This window comes from Idiotropiscis lumnitzeri, chromosome 19 (assembly GCF_059441095.1).
Source record: "Idiotropiscis lumnitzeri isolate Australia: NSW breed Sydney's pygmy pipehorse chromosome 19, RoL_Ilum_1.0, whole genome shotgun sequence".
Lineage (NCBI taxonomy): Eukaryota > Metazoa > Chordata > Actinopteri > Syngnathiformes > Syngnathidae > Idiotropiscis > Idiotropiscis lumnitzeri.
Window position 1 is genome coordinate 8820616 of NC_142409.1, and position 22298 is coordinate 8842913.

At 43.6% G+C, this 22298-nt stretch overlaps 3 protein-coding genes across 5 annotated transcripts; 1 reads left to right on the forward strand and 2 right to left on the reverse strand.

Moving 5' to 3' along the window:
* Positions 1-219: 219 nt before the first annotated feature.
* zbtb47b (zinc finger and BTB domain containing 47b) lies at positions 220-11077 on the forward strand. 2 transcript variants are annotated; one of them, XM_088282442.1, is made up of 7 exons: positions 220-242; positions 811-979; positions 7830-8867; positions 8950-9097; positions 9227-9342; positions 9447-9591; positions 9726-11077. In XM_088282442.1, exons 2-7 carry the CDS (start codon positions 977-979, stop codon positions 10064-10066), a joined length of 1791 nt encoding a protein of 596 aa, XP_088138568.1. In that variant the 5' UTR covers positions 220-242; positions 811-976; the 3' UTR covers positions 10067-11077. The 2 variants fall into 2 exon arrangements, with proteins under 2 accessions (XP_088138568.1, XP_088138567.1); XM_088282441.1 differs by lacking the exon at positions 220-242 and having other exon boundaries at positions 772-979.
* Positions 11078-13337: 2260 nt separating this feature from the next.
* Positions 13338-16023, reverse strand: klhl40b (kelch-like family member 40b). The gene is made up of 6 exons (XM_088282985.1): positions 14802-16023; positions 14565-14725; positions 14384-14491; positions 13840-14025; positions 13625-13774; positions 13338-13531 (listed from the first exon to the last, which is right to left on the reverse strand). The coding sequence occupies exons 1-6, from the start codon at positions 15918-15920 to the stop codon at positions 13420-13422; spliced, it is 1836 nt and encodes a 611-aa protein (XP_088139111.1). The 5' UTR covers positions 15921-16023; the 3' UTR covers positions 13338-13419.
* A 719-nt stretch (positions 16024-16742) lies between these two features.
* On the reverse strand, positions 16743-22212 carry hhatlb (hedgehog acyltransferase like, b). Of its 2 annotated transcripts, none has more exons than XM_088283151.1 (12): positions 22078-22212; positions 20886-21025; positions 20146-20213; positions 19947-20060; positions 19675-19869; positions 19319-19528; positions 18357-18528; positions 18138-18282; positions 18033-18068; positions 17679-17880; positions 17247-17388; positions 16743-17180 (listed from the first exon to the last, which is right to left on the reverse strand). In XM_088283151.1, the coding sequence occupies exons 2-12, from the start codon at positions 20989-20991 to the stop codon at positions 16951-16953; spliced, it is 1620 nt and encodes a 539-aa protein (XP_088139277.1). In that variant the 5' UTR covers positions 20992-21025; positions 22078-22212; the 3' UTR covers positions 16743-16950. The 2 variants fall into 2 exon arrangements, with proteins under 2 accessions (XP_088139277.1, XP_088139278.1); XM_088283152.1 differs by having other exon boundaries at positions 20886-21048; positions 22078-22210.
* Between the last annotated feature and the right edge of the window lie 86 nt (positions 22213-22298).

Here is a 22298-nt window from a genome sequence, read left to right on the forward strand (position 1 = left end):
TTGCATTTGTGGGGTCTGATGAATGTGTGAATATGAGCTGTACAATTTAGATTTTTTTTTTTTTATTAAGAAAAATAATATATCGTTATTAATCTTCAACGTTAGAGTTTGGGACTGATGCACAGCTGACATGATTGTTGCTCCCCAGGTTGTTGGAGTAGCGAGTGGGAGTAACAATCCACTCCAGTGAGGTCAACTAAGCCTTGAATTGACCTATCCTGAATTGACAGAAAATGGAACAGGTGACGATTCTCATTATAAAAAAGTTTGAAGGAATGAGATAATGTGTATACAGCTTCTAGGGCTCCAACAAATATTTTAAAACCATTTTAGTAACCGATCAGTCCGATTTTAAAAGTATTATTTTTAATAGTAGTGTTCAATTTAATTTTAAATGATTGACCTCGTGTTTAAACTATTCCCTGGAGAGTACACGCCGACTTTTCTTGTCTACTTTTATTTTTTTAAATGTATGAACTTGGTAACCCGCGTGACGTCACAACCTGCGCACCCCAGACGAGGAAGCGCACCGGGTCCGTTTTTGCGCCACAGTCCAAATATGCGCATTCCTGCTTGAAAGACACCTCCAAGTAAAAACAAATAATGCACGTCACGTTGTCGCGTGTGCGCTTAAAGGCGCGCCGCCGCTTTTAAAACGGCGTTGTGTCCCTTTAAAAGACCAAAAAAAGAAAAGCGCCCATATGATCCCCGAGCTCCAATCAAAAAAAAACAATTCCTCTTGCAAAAAAAAAAAAAAAAAAGCGAAGCAGCCTCTGTAATTTTTTTGTTCTGTCTGCTTGCTTGCTACAGGGAGCACGGAGGAGGTCCACGGGCTGCACGCACACACACAAAAAAGAACCGCTCCAAAATGTGACAAATCCACGATTTTGTAGGGGGGGTTCATGGCGGAGTGGAAACTGGCGCAAGAGGAGTTATTGCGGGACTCCTTGGAGCCTTTGGCCGCTGCTGGATCAAAATGGTAGGCTCTCGATCTCTTGCTCCACATACACACAGTAGCGTCACATTTTGTTTATTTTTCAGTTTTATGGGTGGGATGGAGACCCACTTTCTATTACTAGGCGCACTTCCACGCGTCATTTTGTTGTTTTGCGTAGAAGTTCGTGGAATAAGTTAGAGGAACGCAATGGCTGCAATTTGCAAAAAGGGGGACTGGGGTGGAGTGAGGACGTTTGTGCCAGACTGAAAGTGGAAGTCCAGTGCATGACTTTCCCTCTGCCTCTGCTTCCCCGGGTCATTTGGGGATGCTTCATTAGGAAGGCATGTGGTGGAGCTTGATGCAGCGGTGGTGCTGGAGTAATCCGAACCAGTGCGTTCACATCTGGAGGCTTGGGTTAATATCTGGGTCAGGTCACTTGGGGTGAGCCCTGGAGCTTGCTGGGTGGCTTCTGAGCGTGTTGTTTTGGCGTCTTTTGGTTCACAAAGTGTAAGGAGCTAACCCACCACTGTGGCAATTGACGCTCGACCAACCAAAGTACCTGTGCCACTCCTTGAGTCTCTTACAGCAGTCTTGCCACCTTTTTAGACATTTTAGGGCTAGCATATTTTAAGGCTGCAATCACATTCATGTGTGGCATTCTGTTCATTCCCAAATATCTGAAGGAAAAAAAACATTGTGGTCTTTATTGCGAAGAGTCTGATGCTAGTCTCAGGCTGGCTATGAACAATTTAAATGAGTGGCACATTTGACAGTTTGTGGGCATCGCTCTTCACTGCGGGAAATAAGTCAACAAATCACATGGAGACGATATATTTCTTTTTCGTTTCCCAAAAAAGTTTCCCGTCAACATGAAATCCCTTCTCGAAATGTGTCCACATAGACGCCAACATGCTGTAGTATATACCAGGCCTGTAGTGACGTTGTAATAATCCAAAACCCAAATCACCAAAAACAGAACAAGATGCCTAAATGGTGTAAACCTAATAGCGGCGAATACAACTTCTATCGAGCCAAGATTAAAACATCCAGTGATCAGTTGTTGTTGTTGCTGGCAATGTTGGCACACGGTCGCACAAGACGACTGCGTCGTCGTCTCAGGAAAGATGCAGATGTGTCTCAGCCTGGACCAACATGGACTCTTAAAATGCTCGTGCATTTGACTACTTGGGTTAGCTGTTGAGCAAATCAATGTTGTATTTTAGTTGAACAAGTTGCATGTTTCGAGGGCTGTTGTGTTTCACATGAAGTTGTCACCTCCTGTCTCCATCCTCACAGGGCGATGTGAGTTTTTATGTAACCGCCTTTTCACGGCATTCCTGCCCGCCCTCGACTTGTGTACGGCTTTCGTTATCTCCCGGTGCCAAGCAAGTGGAATTGTCCGCCTCGTGAAAAGTGCAGCCATTCCAGAGCCTGGCAACAAACTCTGCTCGCCAGTCGGGAGTCCACTCGCCGTGGAAACCATGTGGCTAATTTATGCCCCAGAGATTAGGAACAGTGGACATTGTCAGAGTGTGAGCCACTTCAAATGGCACTGGTTTATTTGGAAGCCACTGTCTTGATTACAAATACGTTTGATTCCAACCCGCCTGTTAAATTTATCCCCAATAGGACACATATCCCGTGTTTAAATTATATTGGACTCACTGGCAAAAAAGGGTCAAGTGCCCAGCTCTGCTAACGTCATGACTAAAAATGATTCATACGATCAACACATGGAAAGGTTAAAAGTTGTTCTCATTATTTAGATTTTCACCCTCTCCCCCTTCCCCATGAGGCCGCTGACGCTAAACTGTCTGTCCCTTAATTGCTCCGACATGATTGGTCAGCATAATTCTCATCAAACTCTCGAGCCGAAAAGAGAATAAGCGCATTCCCAAACAGTCCTTTAGGCTCCCCCCCCCCCCCTTCCTCCATTGATTGGTTGCGGCTGTAGAAAGCTGATGCTCTCCCCCTCTCTCTCTCTCTCTCTCTCTCTCGGTCTTCTACCCTTTTGTCCTCTCTGACCTTCTCATCAACAGTCCACAGAAACATGCACACACACACACAGCAGAGAGATTCCTGCGATAAGAAGCTCTTTGCAGTCTTGTGTTAGCCTCTCGTCTCTTTGTATCGCTGCTCTGAAAGGTATAATGAACATATCACAGTATCCTCCCTGCCATGTCTGCACCTGCTTGCCGCTCAACGTCACAAAGCTCTTTTTGTCTCAAACAGATCTCGTCACAGCACACGTCACTTTATTGTGTCTTTTTATTAGGTACGTCTGCAGTAACCTAAAAAAAAAAAAAAAGAGACCGAAAGACCCCTCACAAAATATATACATTGAATAAAAAGTTGAGACAAAAATAAGAAGAATATGGCCACGCCCCCTCCGCTCTCTCCATGTCTCAGTGGGAGTCACGTAAGGGACCTATCACAAACTCTCCATTGGACGGGATTCTTCTTTCATTGCTGATGACGTCCAAAAACTATGATCAATTGGAACCGAAATTCATGTGGACATCCCTACCGATGACCACTTCAACATCTCAAACGGATTAACCTCTCCGTGGCTGATTTATATGAGAATGAGGAAATGTAGAAGTGAGCAGATGCACCGGCCTTCCTGAGTCAGCGCTTCCTTTCTCAGCTCGTTGGGCCAGACGCAAACTTCCTGGCACTCATCGACGCGGCTCTCCAACAGTCGTATTTATCCCTGTGTCAATTCTGACCTGGCAACACACACTCACACACACACACACACACACACACACACACACACTGAGCGCCCTGAAAACCCTTCCCTAAATGTCGCCTAGAACAATCTGAGCTCAAATCTTTGTGTTTGTGCATCCCAATTTCATGCTCGACTAAACGCGTATCACTTGTAGATTGGCTTGTCACCTGTGCTGGAATTTACACATAGATGAAAATCTATTCACATGTGGTGGTGGAAGTGAGGCGAGAGGAGATTTTTTTTGGGGGGGGGGGGTCTGGTTAGGACGCTCTTAAAACTGCTGGATCAGGTGATGGGATGTGTGGGATTAGAGGAGATAATATTGTCTTTATTAATTTTAGTGTTGCGGTCAGGAAAGGAGCTGTTTTAAGAGGCTGCAGGGAATAAAATGAAATCGAGCGACCGTTTGCCTTGTGCTTCTTCTGCAAATTTCACCTGAAATCTCATTTCTGTTTTTTTCATCCCCTTTTCATACCATTTACGTGAAATTCAATGTTTTGTTTCTGCACTCTCAGGTATAGTTTAAAATGGTCTTTCAAATAATTTATAATTTTGTAAATTTGTAATTTTTTTACGAATCCTACGAAATTCGTATGAGTGCACTCAATTCCAGTTAGTCCGCTCTTTCCTGGATTTTTGTTGCCGACCTTTTCTCTTGTTATCATCTAATAAACTGCCTCGTCACGACCAGCGCTTTCCGTTCCTGACGCTGGTGTGCGTGCGACCGCCGTGACCTTGGCGGCAAGCCCGCAACATAGATTTTTATTTGCATGTTTTTATGATGCAGCCGTAAAGAGCACTGCGGGTCTTGTTAAAAGCCCAGCCCGGACACATTTGGTTACATCCTCGTCTTCTGTTTGCATCTGCGCAGTCATCGCATTTGCCGCCTCTCAGGTAGCCGTGCAGACGGGGTGCATTTGAGGTTGCGGGCATGTGGGTGGATGATGCTACTGTATACGCCGCTTACGCCTCAAGGTTAGTGTTTGCGCTGATTGAATTTAGGGAGGCGGACACTGGAGATGTCTTCTAGACAATTTGCTTTTGAATAATTTTGGCTGAGATTTGCCTTGAAAATATATTCCTATATATTCTGAATGAAAACCTGTATAAATTTGTAAAATGCCCTAAATTGAGACGTTTTTTACAAAAAAAAAAAAAAAAGTCTTCATCTTACGGGAAGAAAGTTGTGTAATTTCAAAATGATATTTTTTATTCTAGAAAAAAAAATCTTCCAGAAAAATACCTTTATTTTAAATTAAAATTTTTTTTGGGGAGATTAAGTCGCCTACATAGAAAAAAAACATCGTTTCATCGCCGAAAACTTTTATCTGAACAAAAAAAAAATTTAAACCGCTTGCTACACACCGGGTACTTTTCCAAAGTCTTGTGATTTCTACTGCCACCCATTTAGGTGTCTGCTTTGGCTGCATATTCGAACCTAGTCGCGAACGCTCGCGTCTGATGATTCAGTAACGGTACGTTCGGGTCCTCCTCGCATCTCCTGGCTTGTGAGCGAGATAAGAAGTGACACCAGTGCCGGCTCCTTTTCTTCTGGGTGTCACTCACTTCCTGTTGCCGGGCGAGGGACCTCGACCCATTTTTTTACCATTGAAGTCTACATTACGAAAATCCATTTGACTATATTTCCTTAAGTTGACCGAATAAGTGCTTAATCACATTTATTTTTTTTTTTGCAATCGGGGAAGAAAAATATTCATCTGAATGTGAGAGACCTCCTATATAAAACCTAAAATGGTCTCTGACGGGTTGAAAAAGGTTCCTCCGGTCTCAGCAGACATTCTTTTCTTCGCATGGGAGTCTACGCCTCGCTTTTAAATCTCCCGTGATGCGAGGTATGCGCGGCGGTAGTTACGGCGGAGTAACTAACAAGCATTGTGTAACTCGAGGAGGATTTACATGCGCTTGACAGCCCGAGGAGATGTAGGCTTTTTCACACAGTAGTAAATTGAATTGGGGAGAGAGGACATTGTGACCAGTTTGGTGTCTCCCACTGGTCTCGTTTTCTTTTTTTTGTCTGTTTCAGTCGAGTCCACATCATGTTAATGTGATCACATTTTACCCATCAGCAATGCCTACTTTGAATGAAAAATATGGCCACGCCCACCTCCACAGTGGGAGTCTCGAAAGGGATCTGTTAGGTTATGGGTTACGTCGAAGACCCAGATGCAGAGACGAACCACAGCTGAGTTGACGAGTTCTTTATTGTCGGGAGGAAGCAGGTTTGCTGGCGGGATTCCAACTCTGAGTCCAACCTGGGTTGCTAGCCAAGGAGGGCAGTGGGCGAGCTAGGTTTAGTCGGAACTTCTCAAAGGTTAACATGATTTGCCAGACTGACCTAACTGCTGCTGATTTATTTAATGTACTATAATTTGAGTTCTATAAAAAACTGATTTACACCTGATTGATTTTTGCTGCTATAATAAGACATTTCTGCAGCTGCCTGATTAATCTTCTCGCCAGTCGGCGCTGATCGTTTTGCATCTATTGACATTTACGGCACACAAACAAGCCGTTTTACTGCATCGTAGCGTTTGAGTCCGGGGTGAAGACGCCACCGCCGCCGACGACAATGATTATGGCTAAAGTGGTGTAACTTGCGTTTGATCTGATTAAGACGGCGGCTGTGCCCTTGGGCGATGTCTGCAGAGAGCCAGCGAGCGAGCGATATGAGAGATAACGCCATCTCAACTCCGCTCCAACTTTCCAATTTAGCAGTTCCAAACTATGAATAAATCTAACGCCCCTCTAATTGAATTCTTCAAAGACACCGCTTTTTCAAGGTGAGTCCCCCTAAATGCAAATGCAAGACTTTTCCATTGATCTTGGAGGGAATTCTGGCTGCATTATCCCTGTTATGTTCAAGCAAACCTGAATTTGGCTTTACCGCATTTCTCCCGTGATCTGAAACTTCATTAATAATAGTTTGACTTCATTCTTATCGTTTATTACTCATTTCATTTATGACCAAAATAAAATTGAAACTTTATTTTCATACAATTACGACATATTAAGTTCAAGTAAGACTTAATTCTCTCTTGACATTTTTTTTCACTTAATTCTTGTGATATTTCATCATCATCACTTATACGTTTTTACTTCATTCTTGGAAAAATTACTTATAGAGTTAATATATCGCCAATCTCATGTTTAAATATTTTTTTGTAAAATGATAACTCTATTCCAGGGGTGGGCAAACTTTTTGCTTGATACATTTAATTTTAAATGAAAATGAACAAAAGCATTACAGCAAAATACCTGTCTTTGACACACCGCAATATTTAGAAAATAAATCATGAATAAGTTTTATTTAATTTTTTTCAAGTTCGGCAGGCCGGATTAAAATGTTTAAAGGGCCGCATGTGGCCCCCAGGCCGTAGTTTGGCCACACCTGCTCTGTCCTAATATCACATCATTAAAAATCGTCCGAATAAAATAAATCCTGCTCTGTTTTGACTTCATTCCTTTGATATTCGGATTTTATTCTCACTTAAATACAAAATACGTTTCATCGGTCCCTCTCGATGGTGGGCTCTCACCAACAGTGGGTGCGTCTGGAAAACATGACCCTCACAGTGAACGGAGATTCAATGTACATATATTTAGTTCCCCGTCGTGTCTGTTTACAGCGCTGCATGTCTACGCTGCACAATCAAAAGATGCAACAGTCAGCGCTCTGTGCAAATCCTTACGCGTCCCTCCCCAAGGTGGGTGTCCGTTTTAGCACAGGAAGGGCAGGGTTTCGATCCAGACGGGATGTGAGCAAGGACGCACACTCTCACGAATACAGCGCATGACGATGTTTATTCAAAACACACGCAAGAAAAACGAAATGTCTGCGCCGATTGGCTGATTAGCATTGGCGAAGGTCCCCCTTGCCTCCATTAGCCGTCTCCATTGCTCAGCACGACCATGGCGTCCCAGAGGAAGCGCAAATTATTCACAAGACAAAACACGCTCCGTGGGAACAATTAGCGACGGCGGACAAAACAACCCAGTCGACGATTTATGGGAAAAATACGAGTGTCTTGAAGGCTGAGTGGGGAGAATGCAAGAATAACGGTCAAATTTTGTAGCGTGATCGTTTGTTGAGTAAAAATGCATTTTAGGAGTTAACGCTGATTATCTGTCTCTCTTCAGCTCATAGTGGAGAAGACCACCGACTTTCCCTCTGCTGAGTTCTCTCTGGTGGAGGATGTGGCCCTTCACTTCACCTGCTTGATGGACCGGCTGAACGAGCAGCGCCTCTTCCAGCCCGACCTGTGCGACGTGGACATCGTGCTGGTGCGCCACCACAGCACCTTCCCGGCCCACAAGGGCGTGCTGGCCGCCTACAGCCCCTTCTTCCACTCGCTGTTCGCCCGCAGCAAGCAACTGCGGCGCGTGGACCTGTCGCTGGACGCGCTGACGTCGCAGGGACTGCAGCAGGTTCTCAACTTCATCTACACGTCCAAACTTTTGGTGAGCAGCCGCACGGTGGCCGACGTGCTCAACGCCGCCACGTTGCTGCAGATGAGCGACATCGCCGCCTCCTGCCGCCAGCTCATCGGCAGCCGCTCATTGCGGAGCGCCGATATGGACGAGCGGGACGGCCGCGGGACCGCGTTCGGGCAGCATTACCGAGACATCAAACAGGAGCGTGGCGGCGACGAGGACTCCAAGATATTGGATCCTCCCGCAACCTTCAACAAAGATCAAATCATCGTGGAAGTCAACCTCAACAACCAGACGCTCAACGTGTCCAAGAGCTCCGAAGGCGGCAAAGAGGCAAAAGTATTCCGTGGTTGCAACGAGAGAGAGTCCGAGGATGACGAGGCGGAGAACGACCAGAAGAAAGAAACCGATACCTTAGCGCAGAGTACCGAAGAAGACGAAGATGAGGAGGAGAACGTCCTCGACGTTCCAGCCGTGGAAGAGTCGGTGCGTCCTCGCCGGGCGCTGTCCGTGGCCGTGACGCTGGCCCATGCGGAGAGCGCCGGCCCCAAAGCGAGGCTGGAGGAGCGGCAGCAGTTCTCGTGTAAGAAGTGTCCGCGCGTCTTCAACAACCGCTGGTACTTGGAGAAGCACACCAGCGCCACGCACAGCCGCGCGCACGCCTGCGCCAGCTGCGGCAAGCGGTTCCTGCTGGAGAGCGAAATGCTGCTGCACCAGCAGACCGACTGCGAGAAAAGCATCCAGGTAGGCCGGCACTTGGTACATAAAAAAAAAAAAAAAAAAATGAACACAAAAATGAAGCCTCCCTTTCGTTGTCACTGGGTAGTGCGTGGCATGCGGCAAGGCTTTCAAGAAACTGTGGTCGTTGCACGAGCACAACAAGGTGGTCCACGGCTACGCCGAGAAGAAGTTCTCCTGCGAGATCTGCGACAAGAAGTTCTACACCATGGCGCACGTCCGCAAGCACATGGTCGGTGAGTGCTCAGTCAAATTCACTCAGAGTTGTCGAATAGTCACTTCTAAGAATATTCTTGCGTGTGTATTCATGTATTAAAATGCAAAAAAAAAAAGAAAAAAGTTTTTATTTGTGTTTGTGTGTGTAGCTCACACGAAGGACATGCCGTTCACCTGCGAGACGTGTGGGAAGTCGTTCAAGCGCAGCATGTCCCTGAAGGTGCACTCTTTGCAACATTCCGGAGAGAAGCCCTTCAAGTGTGAGGTTTGGGCTCCTTTTCCACACCACATTGAACAACTTTATTTGGCAATAACCACATGATTGTTAAAAAAAAAATAAAAAATATGCGTGCTTTGTTGTCTTTTCAGAACTGCAGCGAACGCTTCCAGTACAAATACCAGCTGCGCTCGCATATGAGCATCCATATTGGACACAAGCAGTTCATGTGCCAGTGGTGCGGGAAGGACTTCAACATGAAGCAGTACTTTGATGAACACATGAAAACTCACACTGGTGAGTACAGCTAACTTCCGCATATTTGCAGAACAACAATATTTGCAAAAAAAAAAAAAAAAGTCTTCCTTTTTTCTTTTTTTTTAAATGTATTTATTTATTTATTTATTTTTTAATCTCCCCCCCGTATGCAGGAGAGAAGCCGTACATCTGCGAGATTTGCGGGAAGAGCTTCACGAGCCGGCCCAACATGAAGCGCCACCGGCGCACGCACACGGGTGAGAAGCCGTACCCGTGCGAGGTGTGCGGCCAGCGTTTCCGCTTCTCAAACATGCTCAAGGCGCACCGGGAGAAGTGCTTCCGGGTCAGCCAGCCGCTGGACGACCCCCTCGGCTCCTCCAACCCGACGCCGGAGCAGACGACCTCGCAGCCTACCCTGCTTCACCACAAGGGGGGGCTACCTCCCCCCACGCACATACCCCCCCTTCCACCGCCTGTCCTCTTCTCTGCCGGTAGGATGAACTCCAACATCTGAAGTTTTGAAGGGTCACTTTTTTTTTTTTTTTTTTTTTCACCTGGAGCTTCTTGCGTCTCAGTAACACTGCCACTTGGTGATAATAAGTAATAAGAAATCCAAGTTGTTTTTTTTACAAATACTTCAAGTGAGCTGGTTTAATTCGGGGATAAGCGACATTTACCTTCCTGGAGCCTTGCACAAAAAAAATAAATAAATAAAAAAAACGCAGCGATTGTAGCATCTCTGGCAACAACGAGCAAGAAAAGTTGGATTTTTCCAAACTTCGCCCACGTGTCGCGGCGGCAAGCGGTTTGGGTGCGACGCAGCAATAATAACCAAAAGCTGACGTGTTTTGAAAATTGTACATGGCTCACATAAAAAGTTTGGGATATTGGGCTTCTGTGTGAGATTTCATTTTGAAACTAAAATGCACACAGTGGACCTTTTTCACATTTGCAACAGAGAGCCTCAATAACTCAAACTTTTTGTGAGCATTGTGTGTGTGTGTTTGTGCGTGCGTGTGTCGACAATAACCAAATCAAATCTCATGAGCTCATGCGCTATAGCTACGTCACGTGTTTATAATCCGCCTGGCACCATTTAATGATGTAATCGAATTGTACTCCTAATTGTTTCCGTTCTGAAAACTATTCGTGAATGCGTGCTCGTTAGCAAGGAATTTGTAGCACGATGCGTTGAGGTTAAGAAAGTACTTTTTTTTGATTGGTGAAAGCAGAGGTGGGCAAAGTAGGGCCACATACGGCCAAGTCCAGATTTTGATCCTGTCCATCAAACATTAACATTTTTAATAGTCCTGTCCTTAATTTTGCTGTTTTACTTGTTAATTATATATTTTTATATGTGTTTAATTGATTGGTTAATTGTTTTATTACAAATTCTAAAGACAATACAGTATTAGTTAGAATAATATAAATAATATAGTACCAAATTATAATTAACTATTTTATTATTATTATGTTTTTGTTTTTCACTTTTTTATATATAAACCTTTTTTTTTATTTTTATTTTTTTTTTACACAAATGACCAAATCAAATCTGGAGTTTATGACTGTGACATTTTCATTGCAGTGCGCCACGCGAATACGCCTTTGTACGAAAATAATCCTGACATCCTGCGGTTGCACTGCGTTTTGTTGTTTGCCTTACACGTAGAAAGCATTTGAACGTCGTCGTGTGGAAAGCGAGAAAGATGAGTTGTTAGCACTGCTGATTTTTGCACTTTGAACTCGGTGGGTCGTGGATGATTTATTTCCAATTTTTAATCCTGAAATATAAGGGTAAAAAGTTTATCATGTACAATAATAAAAAAAAATTAATTAGTTATTGAAAATTATCAAAATTCCGACGAGATTTCAACATTGGATTCACTTCGCTTTTCGTTTTGGGCTGCTCATATTCACGACCCCGCGTGAACGTTTTGAAGCGATAATACCACTTTTGGTGAAAGATGGGATCTGATGTGTGTTGAATGAATGGCAACGGTGAGCACTTTATTGTACGTTTTGCCGATTTGTTGTTTGATTTGGAGTCCGTTTCAAATTTTCTACCTTTAGAATATTCAAGTGATTATGTAATGAACACCTTACCCCTCAATCAACACTTTCTGTGGCCCTTACAGGAGGAAGTACGGTAAATGGAGGTTAAACTGAAGGTTCTGCGTTATCGTAAAATGTTTTGATTGTATTACATGACCTAGAGACACAAATGTATATACGGCTGCTTTTAAAGCAAGTGTAACCTGGTCTGACATCATGTACAGTATATACGACCATTTCATTTTTTTTTTTTTTTTTGAGCTGTCAGATGTTAATGTGGCAGTAAAAAAAAAAAAAAAAGGGAGAAAGGGCTTTTTTTTTTGCACACTGTTGTGGAGGTCTCATACTGGATTCCTGGCAGGTAGGCTTTTATGTCTTTCGATTAAGTTCCATTCTCCTTCAGCGAGGCTCTCAGCCAAAAAGTTAAAGGCGGACATGCCCTTGTCCTTAAATTAAGGCTGGCTAAAAGGAGATTTTTGAACAGCGCTTGCTTATTTTGCACATGAGGGCTTACTTAGCGACTTCTAATAATCGTAACGAGAATGTTAATGTTCCCAAATCTTAAAGGGGACATATTGTGCTTTTATTTTTTTTGTTTTGACATGGTTTTATGAACAGTCTATAACATTCTAAATTAAAAATATTCAAAAGATAAAAAGTGTTTTGGGGTGCCGGTTACATTTCATGCAATTGAGCCACTGCTCACCCTGCCCCATTACGGCCAAAAGCGGAGCTCCGGCGTCCTGACAAGGCGAGCAGCTACTTGTCTCAAAATAAGCCTGAAGCGATAAACAGCTTCACTTTTTCGGGCCAATTGAATTGTATTTTCACGCTTGGAGGCAGCACTTCATCACCAAGCTACTGAACTCCTGCACAGAGATCCTAGCTTCATGATGGAATTCCGTCCCTTTGAAATTTGTACGAACGTCAGAACGCGCTGGAGTCGAGCACTAACTCTTCCCCAGCTCCTCTTGGGGCAGAGGGAGCGAGCTCGACCTTTGAGTAATTGGCCATTGTCCATTTTCCATAATATGTCGCCTTTAAACTCACAGTATATCCCTCTACCGTTTTGTGCACTGTTTTTTTTTCTGACTGTCATGTAGAGCAAGGGGTGGGGAACCTACGGCCCACAATACAACTCTTAAATCGAATGCACCTGTTATATAAAGCTCCCTTAATGGCTCCCCACCTCTGCTGTATACACTACACTAGAGTATGTCTTAGTTAAGTGGTGTACCGAGACCTAATATGAAAAAAAGAATAGTGTCTAGAGGTGCTAATAACGATAGACTGTATCTTTTGTCCTCTCGTGTTACTATTGATGCGCGTGTGTGTGTGAGTGTGTGTGTGTGTGTGTACTGTCTGTAAAACAAAAGCCCGGCGGCGTCACATCATGTCAACATTAAAGCATATCGAGATATTATTACAAAATGAGCCGTGTCTTTTGTTGGTTTTTGGGATTAAAAAAAAAAAGAACATTTTAGAAAGGTGAAGTGAAAATAAACATTTTAGATGTTTTATTTGAAGCAGTGATGACAGTGCAAAAAAATAAACAAAATTGTTGCAGCATAAAATGCATAATAAAAATGTGGATGGGGGAAAAAATCCATATTTGAGTAAGGAAAAAAAAAATCAGAAAAATGTACAATAATAAACACCTCATTGTTAATAGACAGAAAACAAACACATTTTGGACTATTCCATCTTTCTATCTTTGTGAAAATTGTTTTTTTAGAAGGCCTTTTTATTAATGATAGGCAAGATCCTTAAAGATCATCTTTGGATGATGAATTTATTTTTTTTTTTTTTTTTTTTTTACATCTTGGTGAGTCGCAGTGTATTGAGTCGGACCCCCAAAATAGTGGCGCCCGAGGCGTACTGAATCTCTCTCAGAATACCAATCCACTTGTTCTCTTTCTCATTGTACCTGAATAAGAGGGAGAAAAAATGTTTTTTTTTTTTTTTTATGCCAACTACTACAGTCTTAAGTTTCTTCACTTGAATTTGAAGTACGACCCACCTCCAGATGTCGTTCATTTCTTTGGGAATGATGTCCTCGCTGTCTTCCAGCGGCATCATGGCAAATCCTCCCACGCCGAAGAGCGAGCCGCCCAGAGACACCAAATTCAGGGAACTACGTTCTTGGGGAAACGGCTCAAAGTCGGACCATCTGTGGAACGAGAACACGAGGCCTTTAGTACCTTAGAGCACAATAAATGGATCAGAGGAACTCACTTGTTGGTGGTGATGTCGTAAACCTCCACGGAATCGGTCAGACCCGTGTCGGTGACTCCGGCCGCCACGTAGATTTTGTTCTGGTGAATGGTCGCGCCAAATAACGAGCGCGCGGTCTTCATGGGAGCCAGCTCCTTCCATTCGAACCTCCTGGCGTCGTATGCGTACATCTTGCTCAAGCAATTCCTTTTCACGTAAAAGAGTTAATTATTATTTTAAATATTTTTTTTTCTTTCCAAAGACAGACAAACATTTCATCGGAAAAAAAATGTATGGCCCAGTACAATCTTTTTCCCCCAATTTTCCGAGAATTTTTTCCTCTATTTTTGTATTAAATTTGAAATGTAATAAAAAAAAAAAATCAGAAGTTAAATTTATTTTTTGGAGTGAATTTGAAAATTAATTCCCACACACGTGTACTTTTTTTACCCCTAATGCGGTAACTAACGTCTGCAACAACGTTCACTGGGCAACATTCGTAACCATGAAACGTGATACAATATGTTGTATCGTCATAAACAGAGCATGCCCCCCACATACTCACTTGTCATTTCCTTTTCCTCCAATTACGTAAACCACATCGTTGGACGATACGGTCGCGTGTCCATAGACCGCGTACGGAAGCGGATCTGACTCGCCCCATTTGAAAGATCTACGAACAAAAAGAAAAAAACACGTGAATTCTCTTCTCTCAAATCAGACGCTCCACTTTCTGATGCGCTTACTGTCTGTCGTAGACCATAACCGAGTCCAGCGTACGCTCTTGGTCCTTCACTTCCTTCCCTCCCATGACAAAGATGGAGTTCTCGGCCTCCCCGAGCCCAAACAGGAAGCGGGGCGACGGGAGCGGCGGCATGCCCAGCCAGTCGGCGTTGACCGGGTCGTACTGAAGTTGTAAATTTACAGAATTATCAATATATGGCATCTAGATGTCTTCACACCCGCCAAGCATTTGAGGTCACCTGTAGGAAGTAAGAGCAAAGTGGATCCTCTTTGTTCTGCTCGTCGATGAACAACCCTCCGGCCACGAAGATCTGGTTCTCCTTAGTCACCAGGCTGACGTGGTTCTTAGGAACCTGCGTGGAGACGGACGCCATGAAGCAGTCGTTCCCCGTCGGGTCGTAGGCCACCGCTCCCGCGTCGCCGACCATCAGGATCAACTCGCGGACGAACATCCCGAAGCGCATGTTGTCGTTCAGGATACTCGGGAGAAGATTTTCTTCTTGTTCCTCGTTCTCTTCATCCCCGGCGCCATCCTCCTCCTTCTTCTTTTGGGTGGGTTTCACTTCGGGCATTTTCCCCGCCTGAGCATCCCTGACCAACTGAAGCTTCTTTTGCAACTCTGGATTTTTTAAGATGAATTTGTTCTTCTCAACCTTTTCCCTCAGGTATTCCTCGCCGACTAGACGCAAGCGAACGCAGTCCAGCAACCCGGGGAGGTCCTTCTCCCGTTCTCCCAAGTCTCGTGCCACCCATTTCATCAAAGCCTCGAACACGACTTCTTCTGAGTCCACGTCTAGGTTGTCGTTGGCCAGGATGGCGGCCAGCTCGCCTGGCTGCAGCTGGAGGAAGTCCTCGTCCCTGGAGATAAGCCGGAAGCGCTCACAGGCGAAGTTCCGCGCCGAAACGGCCAACCTGGGGCAATCCAGCATCAAACCTAGTCTGAAGACCGCCAGGCAGTTACTGAGGCTCAGACGCTTCTGGAGGAAGGACACGCAAACTGTGAAAATGGACGGGATCTGGTAAATGTTGGCCACGGCAAAGATGTCCTGGACGTTGTGCTCTGTAACGTTGATCCTGGAGGTGTACAAGTACTTGAGGACCAGCCCCATGACCCCCGGCTCAACGTCTTCCAGCACCACCTCGCGTTTTTTGCTCTCATCCACGTCAGACAGAAACAGAGCGCGAAAGTACGAACTGCAGGCGCACAGAACCAAGCGGTGGCACGGGAACTCCTTGTCCTTGATTTTCAGAACGCAGTCCACCAGTTTGTCGTTCTCCAGAAGTTCAAACAGACCGTCCTGGAGAAGCGTCTGCTGGTACACCCGGGGCTCGTCCATGGGGTTCACCGGTAGAGCCATTCTTCCTGGCTGGTGGTGGGGAGTCTGAAGATCCTGTCGGGGGTCTTCGAATCCAACGGGTTGTTCCTCGCCGGGAAAGAGTCGCTCGTCAACTGAAGGCCGTCCACTCGCTCAGCTGTCCCCACCTTTCAACTCAGCTGCAACTGGCAGGCTATTTATAGCCAGCAATGGGATTCATTCTAGAACAAGACATGCGCTCGCCCCCCCCCTAAAACCCACCCGAGCTCCCCCGATGTTACATCGTTCCGCACTCCCCGCTCACAGTTAGCTGACACATTGTCCCGAAATAGACGATACTAAGTAGGCTGTTCTCCTCTTGAGTCATCCGAAAATATTTGCTACTTCCATGACGTGACTTTATTCTTGTAGTTGACTTTTCCTAAAAAATATATAACGTCATCGAAATTTATTTATTTTTTTCTTGATGTATTTTATAGATATTCAGGGAACCTTTTTTTCTCTGTTAAAAAGTTCAACTAACGGGATAGTATGACCTTTTTGTAAAAAAAAAAGGCTTTAAATCAAATGGGGAAAAAAATACATTAACCCTATTTTAATTTAACTTTTTTTCTTTAAAAGAAATCCAAATATACTAGTTTTTTTTTCTAGGAAAATATACTTTATTTTTCTGATATTGTAAAAAAAATTTTTTCCCATAAGTTTGTTTTTTTTTTCTTCAAGAATTTTTCAAAACAAAATAATTATATAGATAACAATTTTATTTTATAAAATTTTTTTTATATAAAAAAAGTGCACTTTCCTTTTTTTCCCCCCAATGAGACTTTTTCTAAAAAAAAAATAAACAAACATCCGGTAGCATGATTTCTTTTTTTAAACAACCTTGTGTTATTTCTTTAATCTTTTAATATTGTGACTACAACTTTCATTTGACAAAAAAATACATTTATCTTGTACTTTATTTATTTTTTTATTTTCATAACAGACATTTGCGAAAAATTTCACTCAACTCATTCCAGACCTTACGAAAACCAAAACTGCTTGCATGCCCATCACTGTACTCATTAATCATCTACTCTGCTTTTTGCTTGCTGGGATCGATGACGGGTTGAGCTGCGGCTGGCGCAGGAGTTCCAGGCTCGGCCGGTGGGGCTGTCGGGGCTCCTGCCAGAGCTCCGTCCGACGTCGCCGGAGGAAGCGGATCGGGGTCTTCGATGAGGGCCTGTCTCCTCTCCCGCTCCTTAATCACTTGAATCAGGCAGTAGGTCACAAACATGACAACCACCGTGGTTATCGGGAAACCTGGCCAGACGGAAGAAGCGGGTGAGTTCCCACATCATGGCACGTGAGTCCATCTGAAGTGCTCACCTTTGAGCAGCAGACGCTTGGCCACCAACTTGGCGAAATCCAAACTGTTGAGAATCAGAGTGTTGTACAGCACTATACTCCAGAAGTTGAAGATACAGACGACGGCTCGAATCCGGCGGGACATTGCCTCCGACATTGCGCTCTTGAAAGAAAGAAAGAAACATATTTTTGATATAAAGCCCGTGACAAATCTCAATTAAGTCAAGTCTTTGGTTAAAGTCATCAGAAAAATACATCCTGAGTACAGATTTTTTACTCAGCAGATTTTTTTTTTTTCAAAAATTAATTTTTGACGTCTTTAGCCGTCAATGGGAGTAAATGAATTAAGATCAATGAAGTATTTTTGTACTTTGTTACTTACCACCACTAATTAAGACCTGTAAAGTCAGATAATATTATTAGCCGATTTAATAAACGCATGGCCGCGCAAACCTCGAAAGACACGAAAGGCTCCATGGAGAACAACTTGGCGGCCCACAGCTCGCAGTTGAGGCCGAAGCAATTGAAGAAGGCCCAGACCAGGACCACCTTGCACGGTCCCAGCCACAGGACGGTGACGGCGTAGGTGCACAATGTGGCCAGCAGCTCCGCCAGCACGTCGTCATGCTTGCCGCCCAGCCGGTCGTACACGTACCTTTTGAGGGCAAAACCGCAACCGGATCAGAACCTATTTTGTACAGTTTGGACACCCTCTGTGTTCCAGATTTTTATATACTAATACATTCTGTTGCAGCCCCCTCAACTACGGCCGGCGGTCCGTCTGAGGTTTGTGGTGGAGCTACTCACTTGCACAACCAATCGTTGATGCCTCGGTCAAAATGTCTGAGAAAGCAGATGGAGAGTGATCAACAAAGACGGAGGAAAATGCACGCGCCAGGTGTGGGAACTCACGTTTCGGCAAAGACGTAGAGCGTCGTGATGCATTTGGGCGGCTTGGGCGGGTCCAGGTGGTCGAGCCTGGACACGGTGTTGATGACACCGAACATGACGGCGGCTTTCACCCAATCGTAGAGCAGGTTGAAGTAGGCCACGCCAACTGCAAATAAATGCATTCCAAATTGAATTCCAACAGTTTATGTTTTTTTTTTTAATAAATAAATATAGACAGACCCAGGGCCCAGTCGGAGAGGTGTCTGAGCAGCTTCAAGTCGCCGGGGATGGTGAGGACGTACAGGAAGTGGAAGAGGATGTCCACGGCCAGGATGACACCCAGGTGGGTCACGGCCTGCACGTTGATGCTCCACATCTCCCTCTCCTTCCTGCTCAGGTCTGACTTATTGGCCTGCAGGGGGCAGCACATACAAATTCATTACAGCGCAGAATTCATATTTGAGCACTTTATCAGCCAACGACAGAAATAAATGGGCATTATTATTACACAAAATGAATGAGGGCACACAAAAAATGTTTCTCAGAATTAATTTTTTAAATAACAAAATAATTTTCACATTTAATAGAATTAAATTCAAATTAATTAAAAACGCTACCTGGGGAGGAAATAACAATTTTAATCATGAAGGTCTGAATTGAGTTATATATTATTATTTTTGACGTAAAGAGGAAATCTTCACTTTTTTTCCCTTAATTTTTTTTTAAGAATTCTGAGGGTTTTTAATCATTTTGTTTGTGTTTTGGTTTGGAAAAAAAGAGAAATATTCTGCAAGATTTTTTTTCTTAAAGACATATCTTTCAAAATAAATATTTATATTTTTTTAAATACATATGACAAAAAAATTTCTTTAAAATCCATTAATTCATTGTTTTATTAACGACTTCTCTTTGAAAAAAAAATAAAAAAATCTTAACTCCTTTTTTTTAGTTTAAAAGCCTTCCCTTGAGATTACGGCAATGCAAAATTAAACTTAACTATATTTTCCATGTTATTAGCATGAACAGGTGTACCTAATGTTGTGGCCCGTGAGTGTATACACTATTCTGCGCATGTATGCAGCTACTGAGCCATGCGGAGTCATAAATAGCCGTGCGTGTTCTTTATTGGAAGGTGTGACAAACCGACAAGGCTGCAGCTAAGCGGACTCGGGTTACAACCCGTCGGCGTTTTAGGAACGGACCTGCACGTAGAACTTGTCAAAGGTCATGATGGGCCCGAAGTAGAAGAAAGGCAGGTAGAAGTTGTACTTGAGCAGCTCCAGGATGCTGTAGTTGCCGTCCTTGCGCTCGCAGTTCTCCAGGGCGAAGCTGATGCATCGCATGATGGTGAAGCCGCAGCCGCTGTAGAAGAGAATGTGACGCAGGTCGAAGTCGCCCGCCACGAAGCCCGCCTGGAAAATCATTGGCGGACATAAGTGACATCATCCATTTTGAAATTGGATCATAAGTAAATTAGGGATGCCGGAAAACCTAATCAATACCGCCCTCAAGCAACCAAATGTTTCCCTATGAGGTCAGGTGACCTCCTTGAACGAACCTGCCAGGACAGGAAGGGCTCACACTTGAACGTGGCCAGCGTGAAAAAGCCGGTGACGAAGCAGAGCCAGCGTATCTTAACCAATGAGATGCTGTAGAGCAGAATGCAATGGGACAGGATGAGGGTGACGTAGGTCCAGCCCATGCTGGTCCACACCGCCAGCATCCCGTACGCCATGTACGAAAGGGATCTGTACTGTAGAACAACAATAATGGTGTCATTCCATGCTAACCGCTAAACGCTAACCGGCCGCCATCTTTTTTCTCAAGCACCTGAGGAGCCAGCATGGAGCAGAGCTTGGCGAACAGCACGTGTCCAGACAGAGCGAACACAATGTGAGCCCGGAAGGTCCATATCCACATGGCCCATTCGGAGTCCGCCGTGTCCTGGAAGGTAGAAAAAAAAAAAAAAACTCAATGAAAGGTATGTGGGTTTTTATGATTCATGAACGACTGCAAGGCGATGGCTCACCATTTTTCCGCCAAAGTAGTGCCATCCTGGCTTCACACTGGATTTGAATGCTTTTCTGTTTGTGTTTGCTGGGATAAAGTAAAAACATAAAGAAATTGAATACAAACACCAATATTACTACAAAAATATAATTACATAAATACTGTTTGGCTTTTTCACTGCAATAATAGATTTTGTTCATTAGTGTGTTTACAAATTAAGAAAGACACATTGAATAAAATTGAGAAATCTAGATGTTTACGTAGAAAACGTTTTAATGTATTTCATAAATATTTTATCATCTGTATTTAAGTAAAATAAAATATAATGTATAATAATTTCTAACAAACTATGAAGGAATGACACTTAATAAACACATCTACAATTTATGAATAAAATGAAACGAAATTAAAATTGTTTGCTTGTAAATACAACAAATTAATCATTTATATACTTGTTTTATTACAATTAATTTACAAATTTGATGTCAATTTATTACAATCCTATATATTACTTTACAATTTCCAAATAAATATTTATTTTAAAAATTATTTATTTTAAAAATTAAAATAAACCTTTACAATTGATATAGAGTGAATAAAATGAAACGCATAAACATACAGTGGTAAATTACACAAATTATTTTACAATTTGTAAATACAATGAATAGATTTACCAAATTATTTGGATCATTTTAAATTCAAAACAATGTTGCGCGTGTGTGCGTGCGTGTTTATTTACGAGTGTTGCGTCATACTCACACGTGGACGCGTCAAAGACCCAACAGGTGGACCAAAACAGGGCCAAAGCCAGCACGGTGTTGTAGAAATACAGCTCATATTTGGGAAGCGCCGCTTTGATCGCCATGGTGACACATAGACACACGCACACCCACCAGGAGCTCCGGCAAAAAAAAAAGAGTTCCTAAAGACACGTGTGTATTTAAACACTCGAAAAACTGGTTTTACCTGTGTAAGTGACACCAGACTTCAGCCCATTAATGTCGTTAACTACTTCTTGTTTCCAAAAGCATCGAGACACACCCTCTTTATGCACGGTTTCCTGGTGCGTCGTATAGACACGTTGGGTGTGAAAGGAGAACACTTGTCCCAATAATTTTGTCGTAGTTGATAACAAAGGGACATTTTACTGTCGTCATGCGGCACACACACAGTTGAAACATCACCACGACACAAGAGTTCTACTGGAAATCCATCGTTTGGTTCCTAACATTTTGACCCTCATATGACTCTCAGCAGGCTAACCAAAATATTAGGAACACCCCCGCCATGTTTAGTGTGGTACGTACGAACCCTGTCACCAAACAGCACAGTGACGACTTGTCACGCCTTTAAATAGACCGACCGACTGGCTTCAAACGTTTGAAGACACCTGTGATGCTCATGAGAGGACACACCTTGGTGGAACGTGTCTCTATTTTTAAATTATTTTTCAATCTTTTCTAGGGTTAGCATCATTTTATTTATTTTTTTAAATCACCAAAAATGCCTTTTTTGTTTGTTTATTCGCCAAATCTCATTTTAGCTGCAAAATGAAGCTGCACTGCTCTCCTCTTCGCGCAGCTGCCGTCCTTTATGACTTGACATTTATTCTGTAACCTCATCCTCGGCATTTAGTCCTCCCGGCCCTCTTATTGCTTTGAAAACAACACAAGTCATTTTGTTTTAATCTGAGCTGCCAAATCAAGGGAATATGTGCTGCATTTGCACTCATTAGGCTTTAATAAGGAACAGCTGATGGCTCCTTTCTTTAAAGCTCGCTTCAACTCCAAGCTCTCCAGTGAGGAGTTTGACTTTTAAGACAATTAACGTGTTAAAAAAAATGTCTGTTAGGAGAGAATAAAATTGTCTTTGAGTCACATGCATGCCTGTAAATAGCAACACGGTCATGCACTTTACTTTGTCCTCTGCAAACACCTGTTGCCGTACTGACCTTGAACTCAGCAGAAGTTGCCTCAACAAAACGCCCCAATTATTCGAAATATTCAAATGAGCTGAAATGTGATGAAAATTTTCAGGGTCGCTGCAGGTCCTGCGGACTCCCTGAGAGGGGAGCTGCCTGCAGTTGGAAAGGTGACTTGCTGTATTTCTACTTTTGTTGACAAAGAGGGGCGGGACAAAAGGGGGTGGGCGGGCCAAATTACCCCTTGGGGG